Source organism: Atractosteus spatula, chromosome 14 (genome assembly GCF_055471065.1).
Source record: "Atractosteus spatula isolate fAtrSpa1 chromosome 14, fAtrSpa1.hap1, whole genome shotgun sequence".
In the NCBI taxonomy this organism is placed as follows: Eukaryota; Metazoa; Chordata; class Actinopteri; order Semionotiformes; family Lepisosteidae; genus Atractosteus; species Atractosteus spatula.
The window spans coordinates 25151450-25164231 of NC_142719.1; the positions used below are offsets into that span (position 1 = coordinate 25151450).

The window sequence follows — 12782 nt, forward strand, 5'->3', positions numbered from 1 at the left end:
CCCTCAGCCTTTACTGTGGCCTCCAAATTGTCCCCATGTATGAGTGGCTTGCACTTGCCCTGCGATGTACTGGCGCCCAGTCCAGGGTGTGCCCTGCCTTGCGTTCTTTGCTTGCCAGGTATGCTCCAGCTTCCCGTGATACCATATGGTATAAAGCGGTTTGGTAAATGACATGACATGACATTATTGCAGCTTGACTAGATAGCCTAACACACTCTAATAAGGTCTGATTGAGAGCAATTTAGCTGTCTGAATAAGAGTTACTGAGCCTTTTACTTTACTAAGTTGTACACTAAAGTTTCTTTAATGTACACTAATTCTCTCAGCACAAAAAGGAACTAATTAGTAATTGTGTTAAGTTACAGTAGTTTACATATGATGGTACTGTATCATCTGGATTTTGTAAATGCAAAAAAAGGAAAATCTATCACATCCATTTTCTTACCATTTTATCCAATTCAGGGTTGTGGGAAAGCTGGATTGCAAGCATCTGGCACAAGGCAGAATACACCATGGGTGGGATGCCAGTCCATCACAAGCACATAAATAGATACACTCACATGCTTTCACATAAGCCAATTAACCTACTGTACCAGCATGTCTTAGGACTGTGTGAGGAAACCAGAAGACCCAGAGGAAACCCACACTAACACAGAGAGAACATGCAGATTCCACACAGACAGCACCCCAGTGTCACGGATGTCAGAAGGGACGAACCGTGGAGAGGCAGGAGAGCGGAAAAAGACCCATATGTGTAGCGGCGGAACAGGGGATTAGCCCGGGCTCAGCAGTTCAGGAGTCACATAGAAACCAATGCCCTCAGGCAGCAGACGTGGGGTGACCTGGATGCTAGGCGGGTCTCAGGACATCTGAACGTCAATGCTGAGCGAAGGTGAATCAGTGACCTGGAAATATATAGCCCCAGAGAGAGAGACACCAGAAGGACAGCAAAGCACAGGAAACTAGGGACAGGACAGCGTAGGAGCGCCATCTGGCTGCAGAGGGCGTGACACCTAGGTACAGAACTGAACCCAGGGCCCTCACACTGCAAGGCAGCAATGCTAACCACTGTGCCACCGTGCTGCCCACAAAAGGAAAACCAGTTGTAATTGTTTATGAAATAGTAGAAGTCATCAAAACTTTTAAGAGCAAGACTGGGTGATTAACTGTCTCTGTATGGTCTTACATTTTATTTGAGCTGCCTTCCATGGCTTTGCACTACCCACCAAAGCACTCAGGAGGCTTTACTGACACCCAGCAAAAAACTAATTGAGAGATTACTAAACCAAAAGAATCCTGACAGCTTGAGCCTCTCGTGGCAGGAGATATCGGCCTGACAGCAAGAAAAGCTCCAGTGGAGCCTCTAGAAGGCGTTTGGCAGAGCAGGGGCCTGTCATTTCCTCCTGTTACAGTCTGGGCCAGGGCTGTTTGAAAGAAACTCTTGGCTACAAAATGTGAATACAAAACAAATAGCTTTTATCAGGAAGGCTTTACTGAGCAACTCTGTAAACATACTGTGCCGTTTTGTGTTTTGAACAAAATTCTTTAAAAGTTCAAACCATGCTGACCAGTGAGAAGCAAGCAAGTGGTTCCTTTCTGTCTAATATTCCTCAGTCATAACTTACATGCCTTTTGACTTTTTGAAAAAATGACTCCAAATCTACTGGGCTTGTAATACATTTGGAATGCACAGTAAAACATTTTTTTTTAGATTTCCCAGGGATTTTGGTGGGTCTTCTGCCAAGGCCAACAAGAGTCTTATTACCAAAATTTCTCACGTACTTAGCAGATGCTCCATAATGCCTGCTGAGAGCAGCTCCAATTTAGCTCTGTCCTACAGGGTACAGCAGTATTGCAGTAGGAAGAGCGGGATATAGTTTGGCAATGTAACTGAAGGACACTCATCCTTGGAGCACTTGTCTGTTATATTGTGAAAGTTGGAAACTTACTGCAAACTTAAAAACTGAACTTCTTGTAAATAAGTGATGCCACCACTTATCCAGTTCTTTCAGGCCTGTCGGATTGCAAGGTCTCCTGCCCTGCATTTCAGCTAAAAGTTTAAACAACAGTCTCCAGACTATTCAAAGTGTCATATGTCACCTAAAAATGTGCTTGCATTAAAGAACTAAGACAACAAATAAATAATAATTCAGGTGGGTAGCTGCGTCAGCATTCTTAGGCTACAAAGGAACAAGTAATAGGTTTATTCCATGCTGAAAAAAAGAAGAAGAGAAGAAGAAAAATAAATAATAAAATTAGTTTTTAGGCAGTGATTGACTGGTGTCCTGTCCATGGTGTATCCTGCTCCTCCACGAGCCTGAATTGGATTAAGCAGTTACAAAATGGATGAAGGGATGATGTGGTTATAGCTGTTGAGTCCATAGTTTGTTTCTAGCCTGGGATGTCTTCTGTGTGGAGTTGTATGATCTCCATAGTGTCCATGTGTTTTTTTTTCTGGGTACTTTAACTTCCATCCCCCTACCAAAGGCATGCTGGTTAAATTATATCATCTCCACAACCTCTCCCTGTGTGCATCGAGTATTGCTGGACTGGCATCCAGTCCAGAGTGTAGTCCCACCTACACCCAAGGCTTCTGGGATAGGCCCCAGGTTATTATGGCTCTTGACAGGAATAAGTGGCTTTCGGTTCAAAGATAGATGGAAAATGAGTTTCACTGTTCCTTTTGTCGTTCAGTCTATGAGTCTCATTGAAGTGGGGAATCCTTCCCAGAGCCTGGAGAATGTGTGCCGTTGGGCTTTTCTACAGCAGAAAGAAGATACTGGTGATGCAGAATACCATGATCACGCCATATTTCTAACTAGACAGGAGTTTGGTCCCACCGGAATGCAAGGTAACATACTTTATATCAAACAGGATGTCTCAGTGTCTGAATGTGTGGGAACACCATGAAGAAGATCATAGCTTTAAAGTAATAGCATCCAACTCCAGCATTATGAAAATGTCTTGAACATTACTTCTATACAGTATAACCAGGGTACATCAGTGGCTAGATACATATGCAAAAAATGTAGGCTGTTGAAAATGAAACCGAAATTTCCAAAACAAATCCTCATACTGAGTTAAGTGATATACTGTACTGTACAGTCTGTCAGGAAATGAGAGATGAGACTATGTAAAATAATTCTATAACAATACTATATGTGTTCTAAAGTATTAGTTCCAGAAATTGAGGATAGAGATGTTATTTTGCATAACATAAAATCCTGAAGGCTCGTAGCAAGGAAAAGGAGCTTCAGCAGAGGCATGAAAAGACATTCCAGTTTAACAGGGATAGTTCCAGGAAGATATATGTCCCTATGCAACTAATTCTTGAAAAGAGTCCAAATTTATATACAGCACATGACATACCATGTATAGTTTTATGTCACCAACAGTACAATTGTGGTGAATTTCTGAGAAAATAAAAGAAATATGAAATGACACTAAATTCTTCAAAACATTTTAATTGAACATACAGTATGCACTCCACAATCTAGAATATTCAATCCAAACCACTCCAAACTGAGACAAAGGGACCAGTAAAAATAAACACAGGGCACAGTTTTTCATGTTATGGTAGAGATTTGTATTGCAGACATGCCCAGACAGTGGTCAAGGAAAAAATACCATTTAGGTTATTTTGATCTTTTTTATTTTTGTTTTTAACAATAGTGTGAAAAGCCGATTTTTTTCTTTGCCACAACAACACAGAGGACACCTTAAAGAAAAGACTAACTGATGCCAGTTTGTGAAACCAAATAATCCGAACGAAAAAGTAAAATTTTCTTCCTAAACTTCAATATGTAAAGAAGAATTAATTCAGCCATATTTCTACCAATGGCAGTGATGATATCAACAGTATTAATTCGATGTTAATGTTAATTCTAACATTGTTAGAAGTACACTATATGGTGATATCCATGTTGCCATTCTGTGTGTGAGGAATGAGCGTGTTGCATTTCCTTTTTGTAATCTGTCCCAGGATATGCCCCTGTGACTGGGATGTGCCACCCTGTCCGAAGTTGCACTCTGAACCATGAGGATGGGTTCTCTTCTGCCTTTGTGGTGGCACATGAGACAGGGCATGTGTAAGTCTCCAGCCAACTGGCCTTGACTAAAGTATAGGGACTGAACAGTGCCAAACACTCAGCTTTGTTCCTTCTTCAGTGCCTTAATGAAGGGCAATTTGTGAGTCTCTTAAATGTTGACTATTTTCCTTTTTTACCTTCATACAGTAATATGAGATGCAGCCTTCACTGTCATTTTGAATACAATTACATAGTACTTTGATTTTAGGTGAATGTGATAGGGAGTACAGCCTGCTGGTGCAGCATATTCTCACCTAGGAGGAAAATTGATGTTTTATCCTGGCTATATGTATATAGGTTCTACAGGTTAGATACAAGTTTCTACAGATGACCAAGAATAACATGCCCATAATATTAGGAATCACTATTGAATAATAGTTCAGTTATTTCTGATCAGCAAGAATAGTTTGAACAGGACATGGTGTTTATTCCACAAAGTTTTAACATATTTTCAGTTAATTGCTAGCCCTCTATTCTACCAAGATTGCCTTTAGTTTGTGGAACTGAACATCACATCCCACCAAGTTTCAGTATATTGAAATCTGTAGAAATATTGGGTTATTCTAAAGCTCCATAAACCAGCTGTACAGTGCCTGTTACTGAGAGAGCCTCATCAGCAGACTGGGGGGACTCTTAATGCTTTGCCTAGTTAGTGTTTTTAAATAAATCTGTAGAAGAAAAGCAATATGTCAAAAAAACAGGAGTCAAATAATGTTGATGTGGAGTACTAAGTTGCCTTTTATCTTTACCAGGCTAGGAATGGAACATGATGGACAGGGAAACCGTTGTGGGGATGAAGTACACATGGGCAGCATCATGGCTCCATTGGTCCAGGCTGCATTTCATCGTTTCCACTGGTCTCGCTGCAGCCAGCAGGAGCTGAGCAGATACCTCCAGTGAGTAAACCTGCTTTAACATTGCCTGTTGCAGACTGTCATCTCCACTTACAATTGACCTGCTTGACAATTACAAGCCTTGAAGCTGAATTGCACATCTACAAGGACACAGATAGGGTAGCCTGAGAAGGTTTCTTTTAAATTATGAAAAGTGATTAACAATTCTGAACCAAAGAGAAAGGATATTGCTCTGGATACACAAAGACACTGTATATAAGTGAGTGTTTGCTGAAAACGGCAAAATATATTTCCTGACATCGCCTTTCTTTCTTCTGAGCCTTAAAACATTAGTGTAACAATATTTGTTTTCGTTCAATAATCAGCTAAACATTCTAAAGACATGGGTATGTAACTAATATCTTCTCATCATCTTGTCTTTCCGTGCACTAAAGATATCTCATGTGATGATCAATAATGTATTTGCTGTCTTTGCAGTTCATATGATTGTCTTCGTGATGACCCTTTTGATCATAACTGGCCTTCCCTTCCCCGGCTCCCAGGCATTCATTATTCTATGAATGAACAGTGCCGCTTTGACTTTGGCATTGGGTACATGATGTGTACAGCAGTAAGTGTGCTCTTTTTTTTTTGGAGATGACTTTACTGGAGCTGAATTAAAGAGCTTCTGAGGAGGAATGAGAAAAGAAAAATTAGAAAACAAATAGAAAATTAGAATAAAGAAACACCTTGCCAATTAAATGACCAACAAGTGTTCTTCCACTCTGGGGAAAAATAAATCGAAGCAAACTGAGCACAACCAAACACTTGACTCATAGCGTGTCTTTGGCCAAGCAATCAGAGACAGTATGCTAACTGAATTAGCAAAGTATAAATCTCATTATTTTCCAGTGTACTTTGAAGTTAAATGAAGTATAGCTGTGTTGTCCTTTGAAGAGAGGAACATGCTTCTAATTTACATGGCTATTTGTAAAAAGCACTTCATTTTTATTCTATAAATAAGGTTTACCTTATTTCAAACTGTTACTTCCTGTTTTCCTGGCCAAAGAAATCCATTTAATGAAGCCTGTGGGTCATAATGATTTCATAACCATAGCCATGCTTTATTAAATTCAAAATTAAATCTCAAAGCTTGCTGAAGCATACAGAAAGTTCTAACAACAGTTGTGAAATGTAGTGTAGTCAAAATCTGACAAATATTTATTTTTTAAACGTAAAAATTAAAGCCTGTATTGTGTAAAATTTGTAAATGTAATGAAAGTATAGTGTTGCGGCAAGTTAATCCTTAATCCAAGTTAATCATACAAAGTGATTGCATTCCCTGGGAGAGTCCATCCAACCTCTACCTCTCTGTTCAACTGGAACTTGAGCACACAAGGATCTGTTGCCTCTCCTTGGCAGAATATCCATGATACTGAGATATATAGTGTATCTCAAGGTCTTTCTCCGTAAACCTCAACATAACTACAAAACAGTCAAAGTATAAGTCATGGGAAAGGACCTTAAACAACACAAAACTTGCACGTATTACAAATTAGTGTTTTATGGTCAAAAGGTAGCTGCAGCTACAATAAATTTTTCTGACACTAGCTATAAGAAATATAAGCTTTGCTAGAATAAGATTTCTTTAAAAAGACTGGTGGAGAATGATGTAGGAGACCTGACGAAAAAAGATGCCATTGCAGTATCTCACAAATCGCCATGTCATAAAAGTAAAATAGACCAAGCACAAGTTCCCATCTTGATGAAAATAACTTTTCCTTTATTGATTTTCACAAATGCCCATTGGAGTGCAATACTTTATTCTCTTGTCAAACCATTTCCTTAGCTGCAAAGGGTGGGCCAGGCAGCATCACAGGTAAGGCAATATCATAGTGATGATGTGGCAGCATTTATTTATTATTTATTTTATTTTTATTATCCTCATTGTGACGTTAACATGAATTCTGCAGAATGCTAAAAGTTGAATTACGTCTGGCAACAAATGATCCATTATTTGTTTTTTTTATTTGTTTAATTGTAATTTTGTTTCCAGGTAGGGGAAAATTCACAAACAATGAACCTTTGTTGCAGGAACAGTTTTTTTTCTCTAGAACAAAATAAAAATATTTTAAATGTGACATGTTAATTCCTCACCTGCCATCAAATTAATTTTTTAGCTGATTAAATTAGCTGTTCTTGCTTTGTAAAATATGTGACAAATGCTATATACAGTATATGCTTGTGAATGCAGTCCTCTGTTTCTTTTAGTATTCTGCAATGCAGTGTATATCTTCTCTTGGATTCAAACATTGCCTTCAAGCCCCTTTTATAAATTAATCAATTAGCATGAACCAAGTCTGTTTCACAAAGAGTTTTACAGTGTAGACCTGGTTAGATTTTATTAGAGCTGACCCTTCCACACATGAACATATGGTAAGTGGTTGCCAATCTTACTTTATAGATTAGTCTCCTCAATTTCCATCATATATACACTTCTGTGACCCCCATTTTAGCAGAAGTTTAGCAGAAATGTAATAGCCTCTATTCAAGAGCTTTGTGAGTACTGTCTTGACAGACATTTTTGCATGCGTTTGCTTTGTGTTTGTAAATATTTGAAAGCAAGCTGTGTTCTTGTAAATTAAATGAATGAGTTGTTAAATGTGATTATCCATATCTGTACTTCTTAGAGCTACTGTATGTTCTTGTGTGTTGGCCAGTGTTCATCTTCTGCTTCAACTGATTCACTGTGTGTAAGAATAGGGATGTTTGTATTGTTTCAGTATCGGACTTTTGATCCCTGCAAGCAGTTGTGGTGCAGTCACCCAGACAACCCATTTTTCTGTAAGACGAAGAAGGGTCCACCAATAGATGGCACAATGTGCGCACCTGGGAAGGTTGGTACACGCCCATTCTTAATGTTCCTTTTCCATGACAGACGTCGGAGGTCCCATTTAGTGCCTGCATGATAATAGTGTATATAAAAATAGCAGAAGTAAAACTAGAATCTAAATTACAGCACATGTTTTAAATATGTTTCATATTAAGTATGTCCATTAAACAGGACAGTGACAACACAAATTGTGCAACAACCTTACAAAAACATTGTTGAAAAAGTTACTGTAAATACAAGTTATCTCAAAACTACAGTAAAAGTGCAGACATCATCTGTACATCAAAGAGTAAATGAGGAAATGTTGAACTTTTGTTTTGTGCAAGATCACATTTGGTTTTGGTGTATTTATGAGCCCCCTTATGAACTCTACTCTTTGCAGTGATTGATGTATTGGGACCTCACTTGCTGCACTTCCATTCCAACAGGACAATGAACATGCCCATGCTGCTACCACATGATATTCCTGCAAGAATAAAAATATTGCATTTATTTTGTGAATGCCCTACTCTTTAGACTTGAGCCTCTATGGGATGAGCCGGGATGTGCTAACTAGAACTCAGAGAGCAGTGAACAGGTGCATGCTTGTTCAGGCCCTACAAGAGGAATGAGATCCCACAAGCAAGCAACCTTGTGCAAAACACGGGTCATAGATTTACTGCATGTATTATTTCAAGCAGGCACCCCGTACACACTTCTAGTCTGGCTTTCACAGTTCACCCACTGTTGATCAAAACTGTTCATGTGAAACGTTCCATCCATCCATTTTCTAACCGCTTCGTCAAATTTAGGGTCACAGGGGAGCTGGAGCCGATCCCAGCAAGCAACAGGCACAAGGCAGGATGCACCCTAGACAGGTCACAAGTCCATCGAAGGGCAGTCACACACACAAGCACACAAGCACACCAGGACCAGTTTTTCCTGCAGCTAATTAACCTACCAGTATGTCTTTGGACTGTAGGAGGAAACCAGAGCACCTGGAGAAAACTCACGAGAGAGATGCTGGTACTCCTGCAACAAACAAGATGTTCCTGTGAATTCATAAGACCATAGAGAGTATGGTGACCAAAATGGCCATCTAGCTCATTTGGTGATGTCAGTATAGGGATTCTTTGTAGTTAAAATGATACATTTATTTTTATAGTCATTATACACATGTATTCTAAAAGTATGCATTTTGGGATTGGTTTTTCTAATTCCAGGAAAAACAAAAAGGGAAATTGAAATATTTATGCAGCCTAGTACGGGCATTTATTTAAAGACCAAAACCAGCCTTGAACATTAACAATGCCTTATTGTTGTCATCATTGTTGTAGTGTCTATTCATTTGCAGTTCACAAACAATGAAATGATATTGTTATTTACTACTAAGCCATGAACCAGCAAATTTAAGAGAATAAAGAAATGTTAAATTTTGGAGGGGAAACAATTAAATATATTTGACAACACTGGCAGTACCAACATATAAAAACAATGAATTCTCAATATACTGTTCATGATTGAAGAGAAAACAATGTGAATAGTTTGAGACACACCATAAAAGAAGCAGGGAGGTTTCAAAATGTCTATATACTGTATATATTAGATTAGCAGAGTATCATGTACTGAATTAACCTTGTCCCACGCTGAACTTAACAGACAACATTTTTATTGTTGCCATAGTAGCACAGCAAAACAGGGAAAGTCCAGTGAGAAGAGAAAGATTGTAAGGAAGGATGTCTCACAGACAACTGTACAATGCCAAAATTTCTTCACTGTGCTTTTCTATTTAATGGTGCAAACTGATGCTCATCCAGTCCAGCCCCCACATTAACATCAAGGGACCATATGGACTTTACTGTCAAGTCACACGTAATCACAATACACATACACTGGACCAAAACCAACAAAATGGCAAAAACTGGACCTGCAGTTTTTCAGAAATGCTTGTTTTCAATAAATTCAAAATGTTTTCCTTGTCCTGCAAGCCAAAAGGAAAGATATGTATTTGTCTAAAGAGTCTAAAGAGACAGAGTTGGCACAAATATAGTGATAATGCAAAACAGTACACTACATTGAAGAAAAAATGTAGTTTACATATATTTATGTTATCTGTTGGAGTAGGGAGGTGGGTCATCTTGTGTTTACTACAAAAGAACAAGTAAAGATTATGCCATGCTGAACAATAGAAGAGAAATACAATATTTCAGCTTTAGAGCATCCTACAGTTTTCTGAAGTTGACTACAATTAAAATGTTGTGTCTGTCCTTTCTTTCAGCATGAAAATAACCTTTACTTGTATGCATGTATTCTGTCTGCCAAAACCATAACATACAGTATAATGGTAATGATATAATGTTAGAGATTATAAAATCTCTAGCAAAACTCAAAAGCTTTTTCAGCTTTGTTAAAGATGTGATGACTAAGTGGTCAGTAAAGAACTACTCTCTCTTTCAGCACTGTTTCAAAGGTCACTGCATATGGCTGACGCCTGACATCCTGAAGCAGGATGGCAACTGGGGCATGTGGAGCAAATTTGGCTCCTGTTCCAGAACCTGTGGAGGTGGAGTGCGTTTCCGAACCCGTCAGTGTGATAACCCACTGTGAGTACCAACATCAGAAGGTTCCAAATGAAAGGGACATGAACCAGAAGACATGGTGTTTTAACTATCCCATTGGAATTTAGTCTAAAAAATAAATTATTTTCTTCCTTTTGTTTCACGAATTATACATTATTTGATGGTAACAGATGAGCAGCTGCTATCAAACACATTTCATTTTAATTTTAATTCTTAACTGCAAACACTGACGGCCTGCTCAGACAAACAGACATGTGTTATATAATGGTCCCGTTATTAAGTCGTGATAGTGAATGCTTCTACATAGCCTACCAATGTGTTCCAAAATGACATCCTTCTGGGTCTTTCCCTTTGTAGTCCAGCCAATGGTGGCCGTACCTGCTATGGGCCAAATTATGAGTTTCAGCTGTGCAACACAGAGGAGTGTGCCAAGCTCTTTGACGACTTTAGGGAAGAACAGTGCAAGCTGTGGGATCCAATCTTTGAGTACCAGAACTCTAAGCACCACTGGCTGCCTTACGAGCACCCTGACCGTGAGTAACGATGACCTATGTATAACGTTAGTGGCTGAAATCTCATGCCTGGTTCTCCGCTAGAGTAGGAATATATGTGGCATCATGTTTCAGGTAGTGTTCTCTTCATGAGGAACAAATAGAGTTTATAAAAAGTTCAGGAGAAAGGTTAAATCCTAATCTCACATACATCTGTTCACTTACACTTATAAATCTCGCACCCAGGACTTCCCTTCACATATCTCTCTCACACCCCTCTCACCCAACCCATTTACACATCTACTGTACTGTACATCTTGTAGAAACTTCCTAGCTCTTGGACTTGGACATCTTATCCTCTCAAACAGATGACCATTCCCTCATGCCAAGTACTGTACATGTACTGCATTTCATTTCTCTGTCACGTTCATTAGGATCTAACCCAACTACTAAAACATTCTTTGCTTTTTTTCTGCTTTGCTTTTAAAGACTGGAAAGTCAGTGAATGCCTGAACTGTGTGTGAATGTTTCAAAACAGTCCCAGTTTGTGAGGTCTTGTGGGGTTCCTTACAATTCTATTTCAGAATTATTACTTGATTGGACTAATTATTTCTTTAATTAGACTAATTCAAGCAAATTCCTAAAGGAAAACTGCCGTGCAAAGCAAGTCCCAGACTATATAACTGTAACTGAACATTGCAAACTGTATGTAGCTATACATAAATGGTACTAAACTGAAGTTGGAACTGAAGTTGGGCATGCTTTGTATGGGATTTTTGTTTTGCATCGAGATTTTCCTTTAAGCTGTTGATAACTGAAAAAAGAAAGTCTCTGTATCCCTAGAGTTTGGCTCAGCTCATCTGCTTTAAATCAGAACACAGGAAAATTAAATCAAAAGAAAAATACACAGCCCATTTTCATTTTATGGATTGAATTATACATACTGCATCATCAAAACAAACATCACTCTAATTATGTGTGTTTTTTTAGAAAAAATAAAAAAGGATATGGATTTTGGAAATTGATTAAGTGGTTTTGATATAATTGTGATTAACTCATCATTAATTACCATGATACACTCAAGCGACTTTAATTGTTGTATAAGCACTAGATCATCTAATTAGTAAGAGAGCTGATTTGCCACAGGCGATGAGGTTATATAACCTGTTCAGTGTCAAGCCTGTGAAAACCAAACCAACTTTCAATAAAGTTAATTTGTGCCATATGTTGAAGCAACACTTCAGGTGGATGCACCATCAGTGGAATCTGTCCTCTTTAGGGATGAATCTAGGTTTTGCATAGCACTCTGATGGACATTAGTGGCTATAGCACAGAAGTGCAAAATTAATAAGAACGAAGTGTGATGGTCTGGGCAGGAGTAGTTATTTACTGCAAAACTCTATGTGAAGTAATAGCAGGAAACTGTGATGCACAGCCCTACATTGACCAAACTCTAGGTCCTCACTTACTGTGCTTCATGTGGGCTTATCCAGAGCTGACAACATTCCAGCAGGACAATACATGTTATTGTGCTTCTTATAAAACAATGGCTTTCTTTTAAGATGATACTGTCACAGTTATGATATGGATGCCGTACTCACCAGGCTTGAGTCCCATTCAACATTGAGCTGAGATCATGTGTGGCATCTAGCATTAACAAATCGGTGAGCAGGTATATTCTTCTTTTTCTTTTTTGGGCTCTATGAGAGGAATGGGACATAACTGAACAAAGCAGCATCTGCACTCTGGTGCAAAGCATAAGTCATGGATGGACACCTTGTGTCATTTCCAATAGTAGTCATAATTTAACTACTAATTGCTAGCCTACAGCTTTTATAGACGACCTCTATAAAAGCTGTTGATCAAGCCTTTTGATCACAATTTCTAATCAGAATAATGAATTTACCAATATCAATTTA

At 38.6% G+C, this 12782-nt stretch overlaps 1 protein-coding gene across 2 annotated transcripts in view; it reads left to right on the forward strand.

Moving 5' to 3' along the window:
* Window positions 1–12782, forward strand: part of adamts2a (ADAM metallopeptidase with thrombospondin type 1 motif, 2a) — a 181529-nt gene that overhangs the window by 154075 nt on the left and 14672 nt on the right. Inside the window, exons 6-13 of one of the 2 annotated variants that reach the window (XM_088932777.1) lie at window positions 2695–2851; window positions 3983–4088; window positions 4841–4984; window positions 5420–5552; window positions 6771–6800; window positions 7705–7818; window positions 10251–10396; window positions 10730–10905. In XM_088932777.1, the coding sequence (XP_088788903.1) occupies window positions 2695–2851; window positions 3983–4088; window positions 4841–4984; window positions 5420–5552; window positions 6771–6800; window positions 7705–7818; window positions 10251–10396; window positions 10730–10905 (1006 nt within the window). The remainder of the gene's footprint in view (window positions 1–2694; window positions 2852–3982; window positions 4089–4840; window positions 4985–5419; window positions 5553–6770; window positions 6801–7704; window positions 7819–10250; window positions 10397–10729; window positions 10906–12782) is intronic. The other variant, XM_088932779.1, reaches the window with a different exon arrangement.